Here is an 18,828-nt window from a genome sequence, read left to right on the forward strand (position 1 = left end):
GGCTTAGTAGCCTAGAGAGTGATGTAACATCTTCTCTTTCTCTCTTGCCTTCCCCATCCTCCAGAATACGAGAAGTTCCGTTTTCGTCTCTTCCCTGCTCACGAGTAGCCTCGTAGCTCCTTTTCCCGACAGCTTCTATTCTCAACAAAAGCCGGCATTGTAATTAATGGATTGTGGGAATCTTCTTAAGCAATGACTGAAAAACACTGATGTGGTGTGAATTTAATAATACGAAAGGATCAATTGGCAGCTGGAGGCACTGAAGTATTAAAAATTACAAGACAGTCTTGCTACTCGCCATTCATCTTCTTGTAAGTCAACCGAAACTCAACTCCTTTGGTCACAATTGCGCCCACGGCCCCAATTTGCATACAGCCCAACCCAACAAGTGTGGCGTGTGGAGCCTTTTCCTTGAACGTAGCCGCCGTGAAATATCCAATGGCAGTCACGGTTTCAAGAAGAGTGTTCGCACCACTAAGCAGTGTCGACCCCTCGTCATATCCCTTCCAGCTCTTCGCGTCAAGCTCTTTCACGTAGACCGCAGTATATAGGCCACAGTTGACCATGGCGGTTAGCAGGTCAATGGCTAGCATGATCTGATCGACAAGTTCGTTTTCGAGACCGCCCGCCTTTGTAGCAGCCATATAGACTACATTGGTCAACAAACGGAAACACTTGATATATGTTGCAGCGTTCCGCATCCCGGCACCGGGGGTTTCATCATCGGGTGCATTGATCAGATCTTTGATGATGCTGAATCCGTCAAGACAAATGCTGATTACCTCCATGATGGTTCCAGGACTGAGAGAGTCAACCGCTACGGAGATCCCTTTGTTGGCTGCTTTCCTGAGGAACTTGATGTTCTTGAAAAAGAGGCTTACAACCGCAGCCCCGCAACCAGCTCCCAAGACAATGACTGTGACATCACGGGCAGTGGTCTTGTTGGCGGTTGAGATCATGGAATTGTCGTTCGGCTTTTCTTCCTCTTCCTCTGAATCCCGGAGGGCACCGATGACAGATTTTCCGAAGAGTTCGCTGTCCATATTGCCCAAAGTAGGAGGCTTCCTTCCTGTCACGATTTTGATAATGAATGTCGCTGGAATAGCGATGATCAACGAAACAGCATCAAAAATGGTAAGGCTGTCGCCCTGGTTCAACCACTTGTACAGATCTTCAACAAAGCCCCAGGTGAGTCTATGTAGTGTGCAATTGTCAGTATCGTTTCACTCTCCGCCAAGCTCTCGGAAACTCACGTTTGGTTTCCAATGTTCTTCAAGAGAACGACCAATTTAGATACCAGGGTGACCAGAGTTTGCAGAATCTTCTTGGCCACGTCGATGATATTGATGAGCAAGTCCCCACCGGCTTTCGCAAGAAGCTCACCGGTTGAGAGATTGTTATCCCCGGTGAACAATTCGGCGAGATCTTTGCCCAGATCCTCAGCAACTTTAGTGAAGTTCATGAGGAGTGGCTGAATCCGATCTTCCCAGAGTTTCACTTCTTCGGCATTATTTGTTGCTAACAGATGAAAAGGGTCAGACTGGGCGATTGAAGAGAAAAGATATCTCAGGCACTTACTTTTCCCCGGAGAGCGCATACTCCCACTCCCATTCTTCATCCGTTCCCCAATCCACTTGGACCCTGGGCTTTGCTGGAATTCGGTCATCTGCTTATCGTCACTCCCATTGGAGGGCTTCAGCTTTCCTTTACGACCTTCCATTGATGCAATACCCGTCAGTCCGGCGATATCATTTTGAAGAGAACTGAAGAGATCCTCAATCTTTACATTCACCCCTTCAATATTGTTAGCCGCATAGTCAAGACCTGCATTGAGCAGTCCCTTGATGGTGCGCTTCGTTTCGATGATATCGTCCCAGCTGAACAAGAAGCCCACCACATCACACAACTTTTCCCATCCAAGCTTAAACTTGTCCCATACCCAGGTCGCTGCTTCGGTCACCTTCTCGATGCAGTCGAGAACAAACTTCTTGACAGAGTTTCCGATCGTGCAAACAAACTCCCAGACCTCACCGGCCTTGCGCACTATCCAGTCAATTGTTTGATGAACCTTCTCTTTCAGGTAGTTGAAGCCATCCATGAAAGTATCAGCGATAGCCTCGAAAATATGGTTACTTGCGATTTGAATGGAATTGACAGACAGTGCGGAGAAGGTCACTGTTTGGACAACAGATCCATCGGCCGGTAGTTTCGTGCAGGCTTCCCTGATCGCCGAAAAGCATTGAGCGGCAGCAATCAGCTCGTCCTTGGATGGCTTTTCAACCCCCTCCCAGATAGATTTGCCGTCTTTGTCGGTGGCAGCCTCTAATTTCTCGGTAGAATCGAGCTTGCTTAGTGACTTGATGACCTTATGGCTGGGATCGATGTTCATATCGGAATGAAGCGTGATCTCTTGAGCGAGGAAATTCCTGACTTTGCTAATCTGCAACGGCTGACTAGTCAGGCCATTGGTAGGAATAATCAGCGCCAGCTCACCCGCAGTGTCGAGCGGATACCAGCGGCCCTTGGGATCCAAGGTATCGGATCGGCCATTCAACGTGGCGGACAGCAAGGATGATGACTTGATAAAAACCTGACCGTTGCAAAGTGGCTGTTTCTTATCATCTAACGCGGTCATGTTGACTGTGTAGCTGGGGATGGCCATGAGGGTTCCTCCCTCCTCGACGTAAAATGGCTCGGTGCGCCAGATACCGGTATCGAGACTCTGCTCCAGCAGAGTAAGGTTGCCACTTTCGTCGTTGGCCGCGAGAATCTGTTTGACTGTCGAGAAGCTCTCTGCAGGCTTGCAAATTGCGGCCGAGAAGCTGGTTGCCTTGCCCGCAGGAAGGAGGGTGGCAGCACGGCTATTGTCGATATTATCACAAGAGGCTACTAGGAACCCAAGTTCATCCTGGTTATTTCTAGCCCATACAGAGACATGCGGGCCATCCTGGGCGACAAAAAGATCTTTCGCGCCACGGAAGGAAGAGTCATTGATCAGCAATCTACCACTCCCTCGCTTAGTTGTCTCATTTGAAGGGATCAAATGCAATCCCCGTGGAGAACCAACAAAGAGACCGGATCTGCGGGCGGGGTCTGTGAAGTCGACAAACGATTCAATCGATCAAGCGCCTTCTGGAGCAACAAGGTCGTACTGGGCCCATCTGGGAGCGTCTCCTTGTTCCATCCCGGGTCGGACAAATTTGACCATAAGAAGCACCGCGTCAGATTGCCTGCAGAGGTAATACAGCCCTTGACCTAGGCTTCCACCATTGGCAGTGGCGATATCGAGAATCTCGTTCACATTGGTCGGCAGTGTGCAGTCCTTCCACACAATGATCTTATTCATGTCCAGTTTCACTTCCACGCGGGCTAAGTCGCTGCCACTTGCCGCACGATTCAACGGTTGGTGCATCACCCATACAGCTGGGTAGGGTGATTTTCCGGTCGGCAGGCCGATCTTGATTTTGTGAACTTTGCCAAAGGTTTGTGGTGGCAAAGTGGTGAGCAATGGCTGGCTGCTCAATTGGAAGGGTCTCACCACCCACAATTGAGAATGCTGCTCATCGACCTTTGTAGTCAAGGCGAGATGGATGGTATAATCGGCGCCTTGCTGGACATCAAAGGTTTGGATGTAGGCATCTGTAGGCAAGCCGAGCAGACGACCATAGTCTGTCCTGACCCGTTGGCCCTCCTCGTTTACCCCAATGACTTGTAATTTTGGAATCTCGTCGTTGCTGAGGGCAAAAATCATAGGTTGCAATGTATGCGGATCTACGCAGGTCACCATGTGGCTCGCAGCGGGGACTGCCACTGCCGACACATAGTTGGTCATAAGTTCGGAATCCCATTGTAGAGTAGCCATGTTGGGAGAAAAAAAAGGAAAAGAAAAGTTGAGATGAAGTCTAAAAGGTATTAGAAAATTTGAATGACAAAAAGGTGTGTTGAGGATATGGCTGTCGGGCCTTTTTGGGACCTTTATGGGTATATACTCTGCGCGGGATAAACCGAATTGGTCGCATAAACTTACCCCGGACCAACATTTGACAAACTACTCGCGGAGTTGCCGATACGGTCTAGCAGAATATCGACCAATCATGTTCAGCTATTCGCCGGGTCGCCCCAATGAAACCCAGATGAAGGACCTTATTAGCAGTGGCGTCGTCTCCTTTCTCTGCTGAGGCAAAACCAATGGTGGGTATGTCTGCTTACACGTCTCGTCACTCTCCCCTGCAGTTGCGTCCCATCGCCCCATGAGTGTGGGCCTACCCCTCTGATTACATAACTTTGTGCGTTGGTCTGCGGGACTAAAACTTTCATCACATTCAATTTTTTGGATACCTACAAAACTGATTATTTTAATTAGACAGCAAACAAAGTTCTACCAGAGAACGGCTTCGTTACAAATACCCTAAAATAACAACCGAACACGTAGAACCCATAAGATAAGTGATGGCGGTATATTATAAATGGAAGGCGGTAACACACTGTCAGTGTAGGTGTCCAAACTTATGGAACACTGGACCCCACATCTCCGCATGCAGCCTATCTCTCCAACCTTGGGCAGTCTTGCCGAAGGGACGACTAGCAGACTGCCCTCGCTAAAAGGGATAGGAATTATCTACCGACCGGCCATCAGTGGGCACATATCGTCAGAATTCAGTCCAATAATGTCTCAACCCTTTGCATTGGTGCGAATGTGGGGATCGATACTCTTCAGCTGAGGTGTTTTACCGAGCCAAGGCTGCATGAACAGTATCATGGTCTAGCCTATTCTGAATACAGCTTCTACCGCCACATAGCGGATATCTACTTCACTCAAGTGACTGAGAGGTACTTTGCTCCAACCGGAAGCTACGGAGAGGCCGAAGGGAATATTTTGGCGAGACGATGGAGTTTTCCAAAATACCATAGCAGAGGCGCATAGAATCTGGTGTATAATGTTATTTATTGATGCTCTCCCGTCCATGTTGAATAGCTCAACAGTCTCAAGTTCTAATATTCATCGAGCCGGCTCACCTTCTTTCTTCTTCATTCCATCACTGAGATACAATCGCCGTGATGTCGATCGTCACTACTGACCGAGTCCGGAAACTGACGATTGATCCGTCTGATCAGGTGTTCGCTTTGACTCAGTGAGAATGCACCATGAACACTTGAAACCAATCTCTAGAAAGCCATGCAAGTACTGAAACTATCACTAGAGAGATGGTCAATGCCGGACTGGAAACCAAGTGGCTAGAGGCCTCCGATGACCCGACTTCCGGACTCAGAAAGGAGTTCAGATGTTACAGGAGATGCCTTGGAGACTTCAGGCATGCCCAAATTGGATGCCCGCGCATGGTTATCGAAGCCAGTTTGACTTCTGAGGCACAGCAGCGCGTTTTGTACATGCTATGCTTTGAATCTGGCGAGCTAAAGGTTGGAAGCAACCTGTTCGGCATCTATGCAAGAATCAAATTGACGAATTTGCATAGCTTGAATGCGAAATCTTCGATGAGGAGGGCGAATTTGTCGACTTGGAAATCAAGGTATATGATATCGCTGGATGGAGTAAGTTTGTTGCGTCTAGACAGCTCAACGGGTGCTTTGCCAATACTAACCGCCAACTCGTAGGAATGGCTTTTGATCTGCAGCTGGGGATGACGGTGGTTGAGCGAACCGTGGGCGATTCGGCCGATGAGTATGTAAAGCTCCTTGGGCCTGAAGTGGCCGATGGAAAAGGTCCCCTGGGTCAGAAAATTGTGGCTGGAGAATACAGCCTCTACGCTCTGGTCGCCAAAGTCGAAAGTGAGTTCCTCCCAACCCAATCCAGCCATTCTAATTTTCTGTATCATGATGCTGATCGAATCTGCAGCGGCTGAATTCAACCTGGCTGAAAGTTATTTCGGTGGAATCGATTTCTCAAAGGAGCCCGAGGGCATTAAGGACAATCTCGAAACCCTGATGAGAGAGGGGCGAGAGAAGTTCATTGCAGAAATCAAGAAGTCAAGCATTCTGGGTTATGCCTTCAAGGCCAATCACACCGGCAAGTCTTTCCACCTGACGTCTGTTGGCCGTGATTGTTAACAATTTCTTATTTGACATGCGATTCTGCCCCAAAACTCACATTCGAGCCCCACAAACTGCAGTATCAGACGTATCCGTGGGTGGACCCACGCGCAATTGGATCTGATCCTGCTTCTACAGAGAGCTCACGTCTGAACTGCCTTCTTTATCTTGAAACGACTGGCACAAATGAGCTACCAGCCATTGACAAGCGTTTCTTGAAGTACCAAGGCAACTTTACGGATGGTCGTCTTGAAGCATCGTGGAACCCTGAGTCTTGTGACTTCGGTTCCTTCCATATGACCGGGAGAAACTTCTTCAAAGGGTATCTCCTGAAGAAGTTACGAGTTCTGAATCGTGCCATTGAACCCAGCATGTCCTGGGTCTACGTTAAGATAGACGATTGGAAAAAGCCATGGGTGAAGTTGTACGGCTTCCTCCCCTCATTCTCCTTCTCTTTCTTCCACTTTTCCTTTTCCTGCTTCACCCGTCGCTGTCCATTTTAAATAACCGACAATTTCTTAATAGTGACGCCGATCTCAAAGTCGGTGAGAACCCTCGAATATCCAAAGAAGATAGTTTCTACGACTTTGTTCAAGATCCAAATTCCTCAACATCCTGGACCTTTCAATCCTCCTACGGGGAATTCGAAAAGGATGATGTGGCCGGAGTTGTCGGTTGGTCTGGTAACGTTAAAGGCAAAGGTTCATGTAAGATGGCCCATTTTACCACCAATGACAGAAGTTTTGGGCGTGCACTAATGCGTGAAAAAGGCTCAACGAGGAACACAGTGTCTTTCGTCCCAGGAAGTGACATCATCACGGTGGAGGGATTCAGCACGATAGCCTTTTACTTCCGGTTCGAGGACAAACACCTTGTTGGAGCGAACGATGTGAAGGAAAGCGAGTAAGTTGGGGGAATATAGGTGGTGCTTCATACACACACGTATGCTAATTCTTGGCTCTGTTAGCCTCGAGTACCACATCAAGTGGAAGATGACCCTCGATCTTGAAGCCGTGAAAGACGGCGGTCTCCAGATCAAATCCACGTTCGAGGGACCCAGCATCGAAGCCAAAAAGAATACTCTTAATGGCCTTGAGGAATATAAGGAATACACGATGAAATCCGTCGAAACCGCCATGAGGAACATGGATGACCTCCGTAAAGCCCTTGCTGAAGATTTGCAAGGACAACAAGGACTTTGCTTGCCCGCTGGGGGTGTCTTCTATTTCAAGAATCCCATTCTTGGCCACAAGGGAGATCTGATTTGTTCGATCTCCTACAACAATACCCCTGCAAGAAAGGCATTCAATCCAAACTCAGGCGTCATTATCAATGAAAATGGCAAGGACCAAGAACAAATCGCTGGTGGAAATCGGGCAGCTCTTCCTAAACCCCCTGGGGTCCAGCAAGTCCCCAAATGAGTCACATTTTTGCACGACTAATGGATGTATAACTTGTCAGTTTTTATTACCCTCAAGGTTGTTGTCTGAAATTGTGGCTTGTGACGTTTTATTTGTGCTGTTCTACATTTTACTTTCTTTCTCGTTCTAGGTAGTGATAGGCAGAAACAGTTTCCTCTTTCTTTCCATAAAGAGAGTTCCCATCGATCCTACGCATGCATAATCATAGCCTTAGGCATCAGATAAACCGCCGTTCCTGTCTGCATGGACACACCCCACTATAGTATACATGCATCTTCATAGGCACAAGAATTTTACCTACATTCAGACGATGGCTAGTTTTCTGCAATTACCCTTTGATTGCAACAAGCCGTGAATAATAAATTCTACAACAATAAATTCAGTAGATCGGTTGAGCAGGTATTCTACTGGTTGCCTTGAACATTGGCTATACAAGTGCTAAACGTTGCCAGGCGCCTAAGGTTGTGTTGGTTACGTCCATGTAGATAGCCTGTGAGTCTCTCGTAATTTTACATACTATTCAAATAGTACCTACTCATTAATACATGTAAATTGGAAGATTCTTTCTGTCATTTCTACCTTGAGTATGAGACTGGCAACGTAGTTGCTGGTAAAGGATCAGATTGGCAATATGGATACTTGATCCCACTGACTCTAGATTGCTTCCACCTGCATTATCTGGACTTTTCAAAAAAAAAAAAAAAAAAAAAAAAAAAAAAAATTGTTATCCACGTGGATCCACAGGTGGCGTTTTAGGTTCCTCTTGTTCCAGGGCAATTGAGGCGATCGGCTCTTCGCGCCCCACACTGGGCCAGTGTGCCTCCGGGATATCTATCGGCTCGCTTGAATAAGCCGTCTTCAGTGGCTTTCAGCTCCCACACCTTTTATTTAAGCTCGAAGTCTTACAGAATGTCAGCCACAATGAATTCGGCGTGGCCGGAGCTATCACTAAGCTGGCTTTGGTGATTGAACTTCTTCAATCGCGACTATGTAATTATTTTCAGTTCTGCAAGAAAGAACAGGCAAAGCGAACAGGCCATGGTGGCTATTCGAATCGAGATACTGAATCCGGCTTGTTCATCCCGTTCATCAATATCCATTCAGCTGAATGATTCCTTGGCATGATCCTTCCCGCTAATATGGTCCTTCTCTCTCTCCTCCGGTTTCTATACAAAGCCCGACCTCCATCCACCTGAAAACATCAATTCATCCTTTCTTTATTCACTTTCCCTACCAAATTCCATTTCACAATTCACTACCAACAGCCGATTATCCACTATGGCACCAATCCCGTAAGCATACTGCACAATCAACCTTCCTTCCCCACGCGGAACAGTCAATTCCCAATTTATTTCTAACGCCAGCTCTAATTCTTAGTGACGTGGATCCCTCTAACTGGTTGACCCAGTTGCGCGAGCATATTGGAGTCGAACGCCAGAGCCAGATGTATTTATCAAGCTTGACTCTTCCAGCCACCCACAACAGCCACGCTACAACGGACCATATCGAAGGTTGGGGTTGGCAAAAGATGGAAGTTGCCAATTGTCAATCAAGCGGTATACGAGCACAACTCGACATGGGCGTGCGATCCATTGATCTGCGAATCGGCAAAGACCTAGGTCTCCGCCATGGGAAAGTCACCCTGCAAGGAAATCTGAGAGACGCGCTGCACATCATGTCTGAGTGGCTGGATAACCACCCCAACGAGACCATCATGTTCCAGGCCAAGTGGGACTACTGGGGGGACGATCGTCAACCTGACCAAGACCATGCACCAGGACAAGTCAATGACCTGATTCAGAAAGAATTTTGGGCAAGGGGTCTCGTCCTCGACCAGCAGCCTAAACTGAGCGAGTGTATTGGAAAAATGGTTCTTTTCAATGATAACGGTGCAGGAGCCTTTCCGCTGAAAGGCCCCGAGGCGCCCCGCACGGAGCTTTCAGCGGATATGGACGTTATTGACGCTCACTGGATACATGTCCAGAGGGTTTTGGAATGGGCCTCGAGAACTTCATCGCCAGCTAATCAAGGGGAGTACTACGAGATCCCTTGTGCACAACAGTCCCTGGATAAATTAGAGAATCTCAGCTTGAATAACCTTTGGGGCAATATCACAAGTGTCAAAAGACCGATTGACTTCGCGACCGTTATCAACCTAAGGCTGCATGACTGGTTGCTCAGAAATATCCACGGAAGGGGTGAAGGGAGACTGGGAAGAGTTTATGTTGATTTTGCTGAACCTAATTTGGTGAAGGCTACTCTACTTTGGAATTTTGTGTGATTCAAACCTCTCTTTATGAATCTAGGACATATTGAGTATAGCTAGATTTGCGTATACTCGTCTGCAAATAGACTTTTTTTCTTAACTCGGTGTATACTATTCTTTCACAAAATATTGCAATAGGGCTATAGAGAGAATTGGCCATGCGAATATATTATGGCTTAAGTACGGCTGAGCGGACGGGAAGCCCTATTATCCACACCCTATGGTCGTATGTACCATAAACGGTATGGAAAATGTATATACTCCTCAAAATGAATTACGACTAAGTGGAGTCTAGAGTAGGTGCCCCGGTCGCAATCATGCCTCACCACAGAACCATATGATTGGTGAGAGGCAGAGATGGTCTCTGTGGCCGTGTAGCTAAAGCAGAAACAACGATGCACAAGAGAAAACCCCAAGATACAATATATAGACCGCCCGGTGGTGAAAATAGATAGGCAGGACACGTATGGGAATGTCTACAACATAATGTTAAAGATCAGCTTAATACGCAATAACACTATAAGAATTGGGCCATCTCTAGTATATTTTGGAGAGGTCTTTCTGGTCTTATATACAGATATAGGTTATGCGGACAGCTTAAGCAGAGGAAGCCAAAGCCTTGGAAACCTCTTCAACTGGAGATAGAAGGAGTGTCCGATTGGCTCAAAAACACCATGAGCAGCTAGCTGCGTTACCAAAGATGAAGCTGCCATGAAAAAAAAAACAAAAATTAAAAACAAAAACAGGACAGTCATCCATCATTATAATTAACACACCCGAATATACCAAACGTTCTCACCCTCCAACAGCTCCATTTTCAGCTGGTGCCTCACCCGTCTTGACACCGTGCTTTACCTTGAGATGTTCGATGGCTGCGGCTGCTAAGCCACCGACTGTACCAGCCTTCCCAATTTCTACGAGGCTGATCTCCAATCCCATATTACGGCGAGCCCAGCTTCGGATTTCTATGGCCATTAAGGAATCGATAACGATATTGGCCATTTCCTCTTCGTCCATATCCTCTGCTCCGGCCTTGTGCTTGTTGATCTTCTTGGCCAGCTCGCGGCAGATGACTCTCTCCGACTCAGGATCATCAAGGATGACCGGATCTTGTTCCACCTTCCGCAGAAGAACCTTCAGCTCATCAGCACCTGCATCGCTAGAGGCAGTTCCTGTAGAATCAATGTTGGCAAAGATTGAAAATCGACGATCGCTTCCCCAGGGACATCGAACATCGGAATCTGAAAGTGGTCTTGTGGTTCCCAGACCCACAATGCAGGAGCTGGAAGTAGGCATGTTGACCTTCATGGAATGGGGTTCCTGGGCCTGTTGAATTGCTGTCTGCAACCCCTCAACTAGCTCCTTCTCGCTGACCAATCGTACACCAGCAGAGCGCATTCTTTCAAGCAGTGGTTGGTCTCTGCTAAGCATGCCAACATCTTCAACTGGCCCAAGGTTGATTACACCACATGGTAGCCCCAACCCACGGCGATATTGGTTGAAACTATCGAGAAAACTGTTTGCAGCTGCATAGTTTGCCTGTCCAGGGTTGCCCGCTGTTGCTGAAATGGAACTGAATAAAACAAAAAAGTCCAACTCCGCATCTCGGGTACTATTGTGCAGGTTCCAAGTGCCTGTGACTTTGGCCGCTAGACATGATGTCCATTGCGAATATGTCATTTCGGTGAAGGCGCCGTCCTGATAGATGGAAAAATGAGTGTCAGCATAATTAATTGAAGAAGGGTTCATTGGTTAAGGCTTTGCCTCACCTGAAGAACTCCAGACATATGCAGCACACCGCGTAATGGGAGAGGAGATTGGGCGATTGCCTTCTCTACATCCTGTGGCTCAGTCACACTGCCGCATACGCAAACAACGTTACAGTCCTGATCCTCCAGCTCGCGAATGAATCGTTGGTCCTCTTCAGACTGCCCAGCTGAACGCGACAGGAAGACTAAGCTGCGTGCACCTCGTTCCACCATCCACGTGGAGATGGAGCGGCCAACTCCGCCCAAGCCACCAACCAAAAGATAGGAGGAATTGGGTTTCAATGCCTCGGCATGTTGTTTTGTAGAAGGAGGAAACTCTGCAGAATCGCGTGGAATGCGAATCAAGATTTTGCCCATGTGAACGCCTTGCTGCATGTAGCGGAACGCATCGGCCACTTCTCTCGCCTCATATACCCTCACAGGCCGAATAGGTGTAAGCCTCCCTTCATCATACCAGGATGAAAATTGAGTAATCATTCTGCGAGACCATTAGATTCGTTAATCCAACATGGATTCGGATCCTATATTACTTACTCCAAATTGATTTCCGGGTTCTCTCTGCCCACATGGACCAAGTCGAATCCGAAGTAAGCTCTGTTTTTGATGAAGGGCAACATGCTGAGGCTACCGTTGCTGAGGAAGTCTCGTTTTCCAAGCTCAATCATTTTGCCAAATGGTGCAACACATGCCCCAGGAGGCATGGAGTAGTTTCCCTGATAAGGAATTTAGGACGACATCAACACCTCGACCATTCGTTTCACGCATAATGTCGATTTGGAAATCTGCATTTCGAGAGCTGAAAATTCGGTTGCGCGGAATTCTGATGGTGCTGACAAGATATTCAACCTTCTCCTCAGTTCCCACGGTTGCGAATATCTGAAGTAGTACGTTGGCCAGTGCCCGATACACATCGCTTGGGACGGACATACCTCGGCGCCCAAAACCTGGCAGACACGAATTGCTGCGAGACCAACACCACCACAGGCGGAATGAATAAGTACAGACTATATGAGATTAGTCACCTCGCCTCTGCAATAGAATATAAAATATCGCAACTTACGTCCCCCTTTGTGAGCCGGGATAGGTGTCCTAGGCAGTAGGCTGAAGTCACATATGCTGATGGCATCGTGGCTGAATCTTCAAGAGAAAGTTCATCGGGAAGCTTGATGCACTTTCTTGCATGTATGACAGCCCGTGTTCGGAATAATCCCTCGCCTAGGATTGCAACTCTGTCCCCTTGTTTCAGGTCAGTGACATCCGCTGCCACTCTCGTGACAATGCCACTTCCCTCCACACCAAATTCCTCGGGGTCTCCAAACAGACCCATGCCAACGAGGATGTCCTATGATTTCTGTTAACTGGAAATGAGCCAAAGATAAGGGAAGGTAAACTCACTCGAAAGTTTAGCCCGACATAGTGCATTTCGACTTCGACATTTGACGGCGGTAGCTCACGCGTCGCATATGGTACCCATTCGAGAGTCTCTATTAGACCAAACGATCCAACTCCCAGCTGTCTTGCCGTTTCATCTTGGGATTGGAGAATTTTGTTTTCGTTAGATAACCCCCAATGGCACCGCCCAACAAGCACTTCCCCGCGGGATGAGGAGAACTCATATTCGGGATCAGGAAGAGCATCTTTCCTAGAGATCATAAGCTTTCTTAGAACTCTACACACTGCATCAGTTGCGTGCTCATCAAAAGCGTCGGTCTCGAATATAGAGATATCCAACATTTGCTCCTGTCTGAGCGTCCGCGCAAGTCCGAACACGAGCCCAAAACGGGGGTCTTCACAAGTGACACCGGAGAGTCTGGTTACCCACAGAACGCGGTGACAATCAGCTAGATTTGTTAAAAATATCTGCAATGTGACAAAGTCCGGCTCAGACAGTTCGTGGAGATAAGGCCCGTCCAGATCAAGGAGGCAAACAATCCACTCATTGACGGGCATCTCCTCCTTCAATGTGGTCCAGTTAATGCTGTATCCTTGGTCACTGAGCTGAGCAGCAACCTGTTGGGCCCAAGGTCCAGGCGTCTCAGTAACTACAAGTGTGACTGTTTCATTACTGTCCGGGGTAGCCCGGATACTGGACAACAATGTGAGTCCTTCGAAGCCAGTTGAGGCATCTGAACTGCCACAGACGGCGTCATTGCCGGTGAACCCAGCATTCCGCAGGCAAGCATCATACTCCCTGGCTGAAAGTAATTGCCGATTGAAGCTGCCTTCCGGCCCCGTCCAATCATCTGGCATCAAGTTCTATATTCTCATTAATTTTCCTTTCTGAGCACAGAATTTGTTCGGAAACGCCTACCGCAAGATAGCTGGTTACTAGGCTTTCTAGATATTCATTCAGTGAGTGGTCCAACTCTCAGGGTGAGGTATATCATACCGTGGTTTAATTGGTGAATTAATAGTCTGCCATTTGGTGCCAGCAAATGCCCAATGTTGCGCAGAGAAACGTCCAGTTCGGATGTGGACGGAAGGGTCTGGAATAGCATATTAACACTGCCCGGTTAATCTGCAAAGTTGGATGACTCACATTATAAGCAATAATTAGATCAAATGACTTCAGATCAAATCCTTGCTCTGCTGGGTCTTGGGTGATGTGAAGCTCCTTGAATTCAATATCTTCACGAATCCTCTCTTGCGCAGCTGTGATCGCTTTGTCCGAGGGACGTGTAAAGATGTATCTGGAATAAAGCCTCACACCCTCTGGAGTCTTCAACTGGTCCAATATCAGCTTTGTGGCCGCCAAAGATCCGCAGCCAATTTCGAGGATTCGCATCGCAGGGTTGGAGTGGCCGAGTGCCGTTAAGAGAGCGGTCCATTTTAGTTTTGACTGTAGAAGGAGATTGAATTTCTGCAGATAGTCCTGTGTCTCTTCCGGAAGAGTTTCACTTGCCACGATTTCTCGGCAGTTTTGGAAGACATAGCGCATGCAGCCAGAGAGAACCTGGAAATCATGATCTTCTTCACACTTGTCATATTTCGAGGAAATTGCCTTGATAAGCAACTGTCGTGATTCCGACCTCAAATTTGCCCATTCTGAAGCTTTCTGGTGGATGGAATCATTCCTCAAGCTATGTATCGACGCTTGAGTGGTCACCCAGCTCTTCCATCTTGACAAGCTGAGGGTCTCAGAACTCTCCTCGGCCAAAGAAGACGCAGTCTCAAGGAGATACAGAGCGCCTAACCACTCAGCATCTCTGATGCCTTCTTGATCAGATGAACTAACTGTCAACGATGGGAATAAAGCATCTGGGGATGTCAGATCGATATCTGAGGCCCATCTAATCTGGGAGAGCGCGGGAATGGCACAACCCTCCGTGTAGTCTTGTCCGTCGACTGGAAATCCATGAACATCTGTCAAAGACATGACTAGCTTCTCTCCAGCCATCATAGTAGCGTGTCCTGAGTAAAATCCCATTGTACCTTCTGAAATGCTCGTTTGAATGCCGACTTTGGCGGCGCTGCCGCCAACGTACAGATGGCCGATCGCGGCGGGTACAACAATTTGAAACTTCCGTGCAAGACCCTGAGCAAAGGCAACAGGGAATAGTTGAAGAACATGGTCCATGGTCGCAGGATGAAGTGTGTAGCGGCTTGGGGGTGGGCTTTCCACATTCAGGACCGTTGCGGAAGCCCTTCGATCCCTCGGGTCAACAGTGATGTCTTCAAATCGCTGGAAATGCGGACCGTAGTGAAATCCCAGCCTGGCGACATATTTATAACAAGCCTTAGGATCCAATACTCGACTGTACTTTGGAATCTCCTGTCCCTTCGGAACCTGACTAGGGCCGGCCTTCACTTGCCCTTGACAATGTTTGGTCCAGCCAGTCTCATCACAGCTCATGATGGAAAAGGAATACCATTCTCCATCCACAATATCGGTGATGGGCACTGGTTTCAACGTAGTTAAAATCTCGAAGGTCTGAGAATCCTTTAGCAGCAGTGGAGATTTGATGACCATGTTCTTGATTGAATAATCTTCCACCTCTGGCTCGAGTTGCCGTATGGCTTCGCCAGCCATGGCAACATACCCCATGCCAGGAAAAATAACATTTCCTTGAAGGGCATGGTCGACTAACCATGGGACGTCCTCCAAACGTAAGAGGTTCCTCCATGCAGGCTCAATATCCGAGGATTCCATGACTCGGGAGCCAAGTAACTCGTGATGAGGATTTTTGCGATATCTCCATTCACGCGTAACCCGACTGTCGTGCCAGTACCTTGTGCTATGGTCCCATGGGTAGCATGGTAAGTTCGTCAACGGCTTTCCCTTGCCATTATTGATCGTCTCTAGACGAACCGGGACCCCATGCACATGGGCAGATCCAGCCGCAAACAGCATCTGACCTCGGCTATCCTCGTCATTGCGAATCAGTGTTGGGATATACACTGGATCCGCCTTCAATGCTGCGCCCTGGAAGATTTGGCGAAGGGGCCCAGACAGAGCAGAATGGGGACCGACTTCCAAGAAGACCTTGCCTTCCGGCTCTTTGAGAACATTCTGCACTGCCGTGCAGAATCTGACTGAGGATTCGAGATTCTGCCGCCAATAGGAAGCGCTCAGCTCCGCGGGAGTAGTGATTTTCGCATTCATAACACTTGAAAACAGCGGCACCATCGCTTCTCCAGTGGTTTGTACAAAGCGCTCAATGTGAGCTTCGTACTCCGCCCCAAGAGCACGCATGTGATCTGAAACTTGAAGGTTAGCAACCCATTGAGCCGTTGGAAATCCGGAGTTTCGCACTCACGAGAATGGTATGCGGTGGATACGCGCAGTTTGCGGCAAAGAATATCGGGATCAGAAGCTTTGATCTTGCCCAGTACTTTCTCAACCTTTTCCGCGTCTCCCGACAAAGTCACGCTTTGCGGACTATTCTCGCAAGCAATCACCACTCCATCCTCCAAGAAGGAAGATACGTCACCGGGACCAAGACCAACTGCAGCCATGGCCCCTTTGCCCTCTTGACTCTTAGCCAGTTTTCCTCGGTAGTACGAGATAATCACGGCAGATCTCGAAGTCAGCGCTCCTGCCGCGTAAGCCGCTGCAATCTCGCCACTTGAATGACCAACCACTGAGCATGGCTTGAGCCCCCAAGAATAAAGGAGGTCAACGATAGCAATCTGCAGGGCGGTGCACAGGGGCTGAGAGAACTCTGCCTCGCCAACACGGCTGCTTTTACCGATTTTGGTCAGCTCGTCTAGTAGCGCAATTAGTCCGTCGAACCATAGATATCAGGAAATGGAATACTACCCTCGATCGACCAGTTCGGGCCGTCTGGAAGCTCTTTGAGTGCTTGGTCCAGAGACTGGATAGTTCCTTTGATCTCTGAGAACTCGGCAATGAGATTCCTTCCCATTCCAGCCCACTGTGCTCCTTGTCCTGTGAAAACCAACGTCAGGGCTGGGGATTTGTTTCGTCCAGTGTGGAACGAGAGTGATGATTGCTGCATAGTCATGTCGGGTTTCACGATTGCGAATGCTCGGTGAGAGAGGTGTTCCCTTCGTACACCCAGGGTGTATGCTAGATCGTGAAGTTTCTCGGGGTATCGTCCCAAGTAAACCTCCAGATCCTGTGTGCGTTTTTGAAGAGCCGCGGCGCTCCGAGCCGACGTGACGAGAAGGCGAGCTTTATGGCATTCTCCATTTGGTATCTGGGGAGCCTCTCCACAAAATGAGGCGACTGAATCAAGAATTGTGTGGGCATTGGCACCTCCGACCCCAAAGCAGTTCACGCTTACCCTCTCGCTCCTCCCGACTGGCCAGGGCTCCGACTCAACAGGGACATGAAGCTTCCCCTCCTTGAACGGGATCCGGGGGTTCGGGGTGTCAAAGAAAACATTGGGGGGAATCGTTTTGTGTTCCAAAGCAAGAACAGCTTTGATCACACTGCTGATTCCAGAAGCTCCTTCACCATGGCCGACACTTGGTTTGACCTTGTTGGTTGTTAGGCATCAGCATATCATGGACGATTCAGCTATCTTGCAACATACTGCGCCGATGGTCACTCCTTTTCCCTCAAACAGCTTGGCAACAACAGAGACTTCGGCAGTGTCGCCAGCGATTGTGCCGGTGCCATGGCATTCGAAAAATCCAGTCTGGGAGATATCGCGGATTCCTGCTTTTTCATATGCCCATCTCACAAGCGCCTCCTGCGAGTGAGATCCCGGTGTAGTGATGCTAGGGGTTCTTCCATCACAGTTGGTCGAAGTAGCTCGTATGACTGCTCGTATGGGATCTCCATCTCTGATCGCATGGTCGAGTCGCTTGATGTACAGAGCGTTTATGGCTTCTCCACGCCCATAGCCATCAGCTTTCTCGTCAAATGTTCGGCATGTACCAGTAGGTGACATCACTGTGTTATCGCTCATTGTCTGAGTCATGATCGGTGTAAAAATGAGATTTGTTCCAGCGACAATCGCCGAGGAGCAGTCTCCACTATACAGGGCCTGAGTTGCCTCATGGAGGCCAACTAACGATGCAGAGCAGCCCGTTTGGAGGGTCATACTATATTCGACACGAATAAGAACCTCTTCGCTGGCCAAAACAAGCCCAAGGTCAATGAAAATTCAAGATTGTGGCCTTACCTCGGTCCTTGAAAATCATACTCGAATGACAATCGATTTGCCAGAGCGAATTGCCCCGTTGCAATGATATGATACCGATCAGTATCTTGAGGATCTTTGCTGTTCAGATCGAGCCAATCTTCTCCATAAACGCCAACGTAGCACCCGATGCGCTTTCCTCGCCAGTTTGTTTCCCCCGCACTTTCGAGACACTCCCAGACGACCTCCATCAATTGGCGTTGTTGTGGATCTAGCCGTCCTGCCTCATACCCGTTGATGTCAAAAAATCCAGCATCAAAGCAGGCAGGGTCCTCATTCAAGTAGTATCCCTGTCGTGTTTTGACGCAGTGGTTTCTAGTTGGGCTGTAAAATGAGTCGACGGTGTAGCGGGTCTCAGGTACCTCACAAACACCATTTCTCTTTTCTATAAGAAAATCCCATAGCTGATCCGGCGAATTGACTCCACCCGGGAGGCGCAAAGCCATGCCGACAATGGCAACTGGAGGACAGACTTCGCCCTGCCGATGCCCCTGATCGGATTTTAGTGACAAGCTCGAACCTATCTTGCATTTTCCGTGACATACATTTGGATCACTCGGACATGATTTGCAAATCGAAGTACTAACAACTTCCGGTTTCAAAGCTCCGGTCTGGTCTAGGGAGCCAGCTTGTTGGTGTGCAATCCCCGCTTCATCTTTCATTCCGTTTGACTTTATTTCCAAGCATGGGGCGTTCATCTCGGCAGAGATCAT

At 48.4% G+C, this 18,828-nt stretch overlaps 6 protein-coding genes across 6 annotated transcripts; 3 read left to right on the forward strand and 3 right to left on the reverse strand.

The window, feature by feature from the left end:
• Positions 1-290: 290 nt before the first annotated feature.
• On the reverse strand, positions 291-3,862 carry N7482_001439 (uncharacterized protein; the record flags this gene model as incomplete). The annotated part of the gene is made up of 3 exons (XM_056683564.1): positions 291-1,194; positions 1,254-2,918; positions 3,153-3,862. The coding sequence occupies 3 exons, from the start codon at positions 3,860-3,862 to the stop codon at positions 291-293; spliced, it is 3,279 nt and encodes a 1,092-aa protein (XP_056547170.1).
• Positions 3,863-5,441: 1,579 nt separating this feature from the next.
• N7482_001440 (uncharacterized protein) lies at positions 5,442-5,834 on the reverse strand (the record flags this gene model as incomplete). Its single annotated transcript, XM_056683565.1, has 1 exon — positions 5,442-5,834. One exon carries the CDS (start codon positions 5,832-5,834, stop codon positions 5,442-5,444), a length of 393 nt encoding a protein of 130 aa, XP_056547171.1.
• Position 5,835: 1 nt separating this feature from the next.
• N7482_001441 (uncharacterized protein) lies at positions 5,836-6,066 on the forward strand (the record flags this gene model as incomplete). Its single annotated transcript, XM_056683566.1, has 1 exon — positions 5,836-6,066. The coding sequence occupies one exon, from the start codon at positions 5,836-5,838 to the stop codon at positions 6,064-6,066; it is 231 nt and encodes a 76-aa protein (XP_056547172.1).
• Positions 6,067-6,992: 926 nt separating this feature from the next.
• On the forward strand, positions 6,993-7,469 carry N7482_001442 (uncharacterized protein; the record flags this gene model as incomplete). Its single annotated transcript, XM_056683567.1, has 1 exon — positions 6,993-7,469. The coding sequence occupies one exon, from the start codon at positions 6,993-6,995 to the stop codon at positions 7,467-7,469; it is 477 nt and encodes a 158-aa protein (XP_056547173.1).
• Positions 7,470-8,747: 1,278 nt separating this feature from the next.
• N7482_001443 (uncharacterized protein) lies at positions 8,748-9,750 on the forward strand (the record flags this gene model as incomplete). Its single annotated transcript, XM_056683568.1, has 2 exons — positions 8,748-8,761; positions 8,847-9,750. 2 exons carry the CDS (start codon positions 8,748-8,750, stop codon positions 9,748-9,750), a joined length of 918 nt encoding a protein of 305 aa, XP_056547174.1.
• Positions 9,751-10,530: 780 nt separating this feature from the next.
• On the reverse strand, positions 10,531-18,777 carry N7482_001444 (putative PKS-like enzyme; the record flags this gene model as incomplete). Its single annotated transcript, XM_056683569.1, has 15 exons — positions 10,531-11,433; positions 11,505-11,982; positions 12,039-12,217; positions 12,246-12,380; positions 12,434-12,508; positions 12,565-12,846; positions 12,900-13,760; positions 13,816-13,841; positions 13,894-13,990; positions 14,044-16,202; positions 16,262-16,711; positions 16,765-17,446; positions 17,504-18,047; positions 18,119-18,606; positions 18,661-18,777. 15 exons carry the CDS (start codon positions 18,775-18,777, stop codon positions 10,531-10,533), a joined length of 7,476 nt encoding a protein of 2,491 aa, XP_056547175.1.
• Positions 18,778-18,828: the final 51 nt, after the last annotated feature.

Source organism: Penicillium canariense (genome assembly GCF_028826845.1).
Source record: "Penicillium canariense strain IBT 26290 chromosome Unknown utg000001l_segment0_segment0, whole genome shotgun sequence".
Taxonomy (NCBI): domain Eukaryota; kingdom Fungi; phylum Ascomycota; class Eurotiomycetes; order Eurotiales; family Aspergillaceae; genus Penicillium; species Penicillium canariense.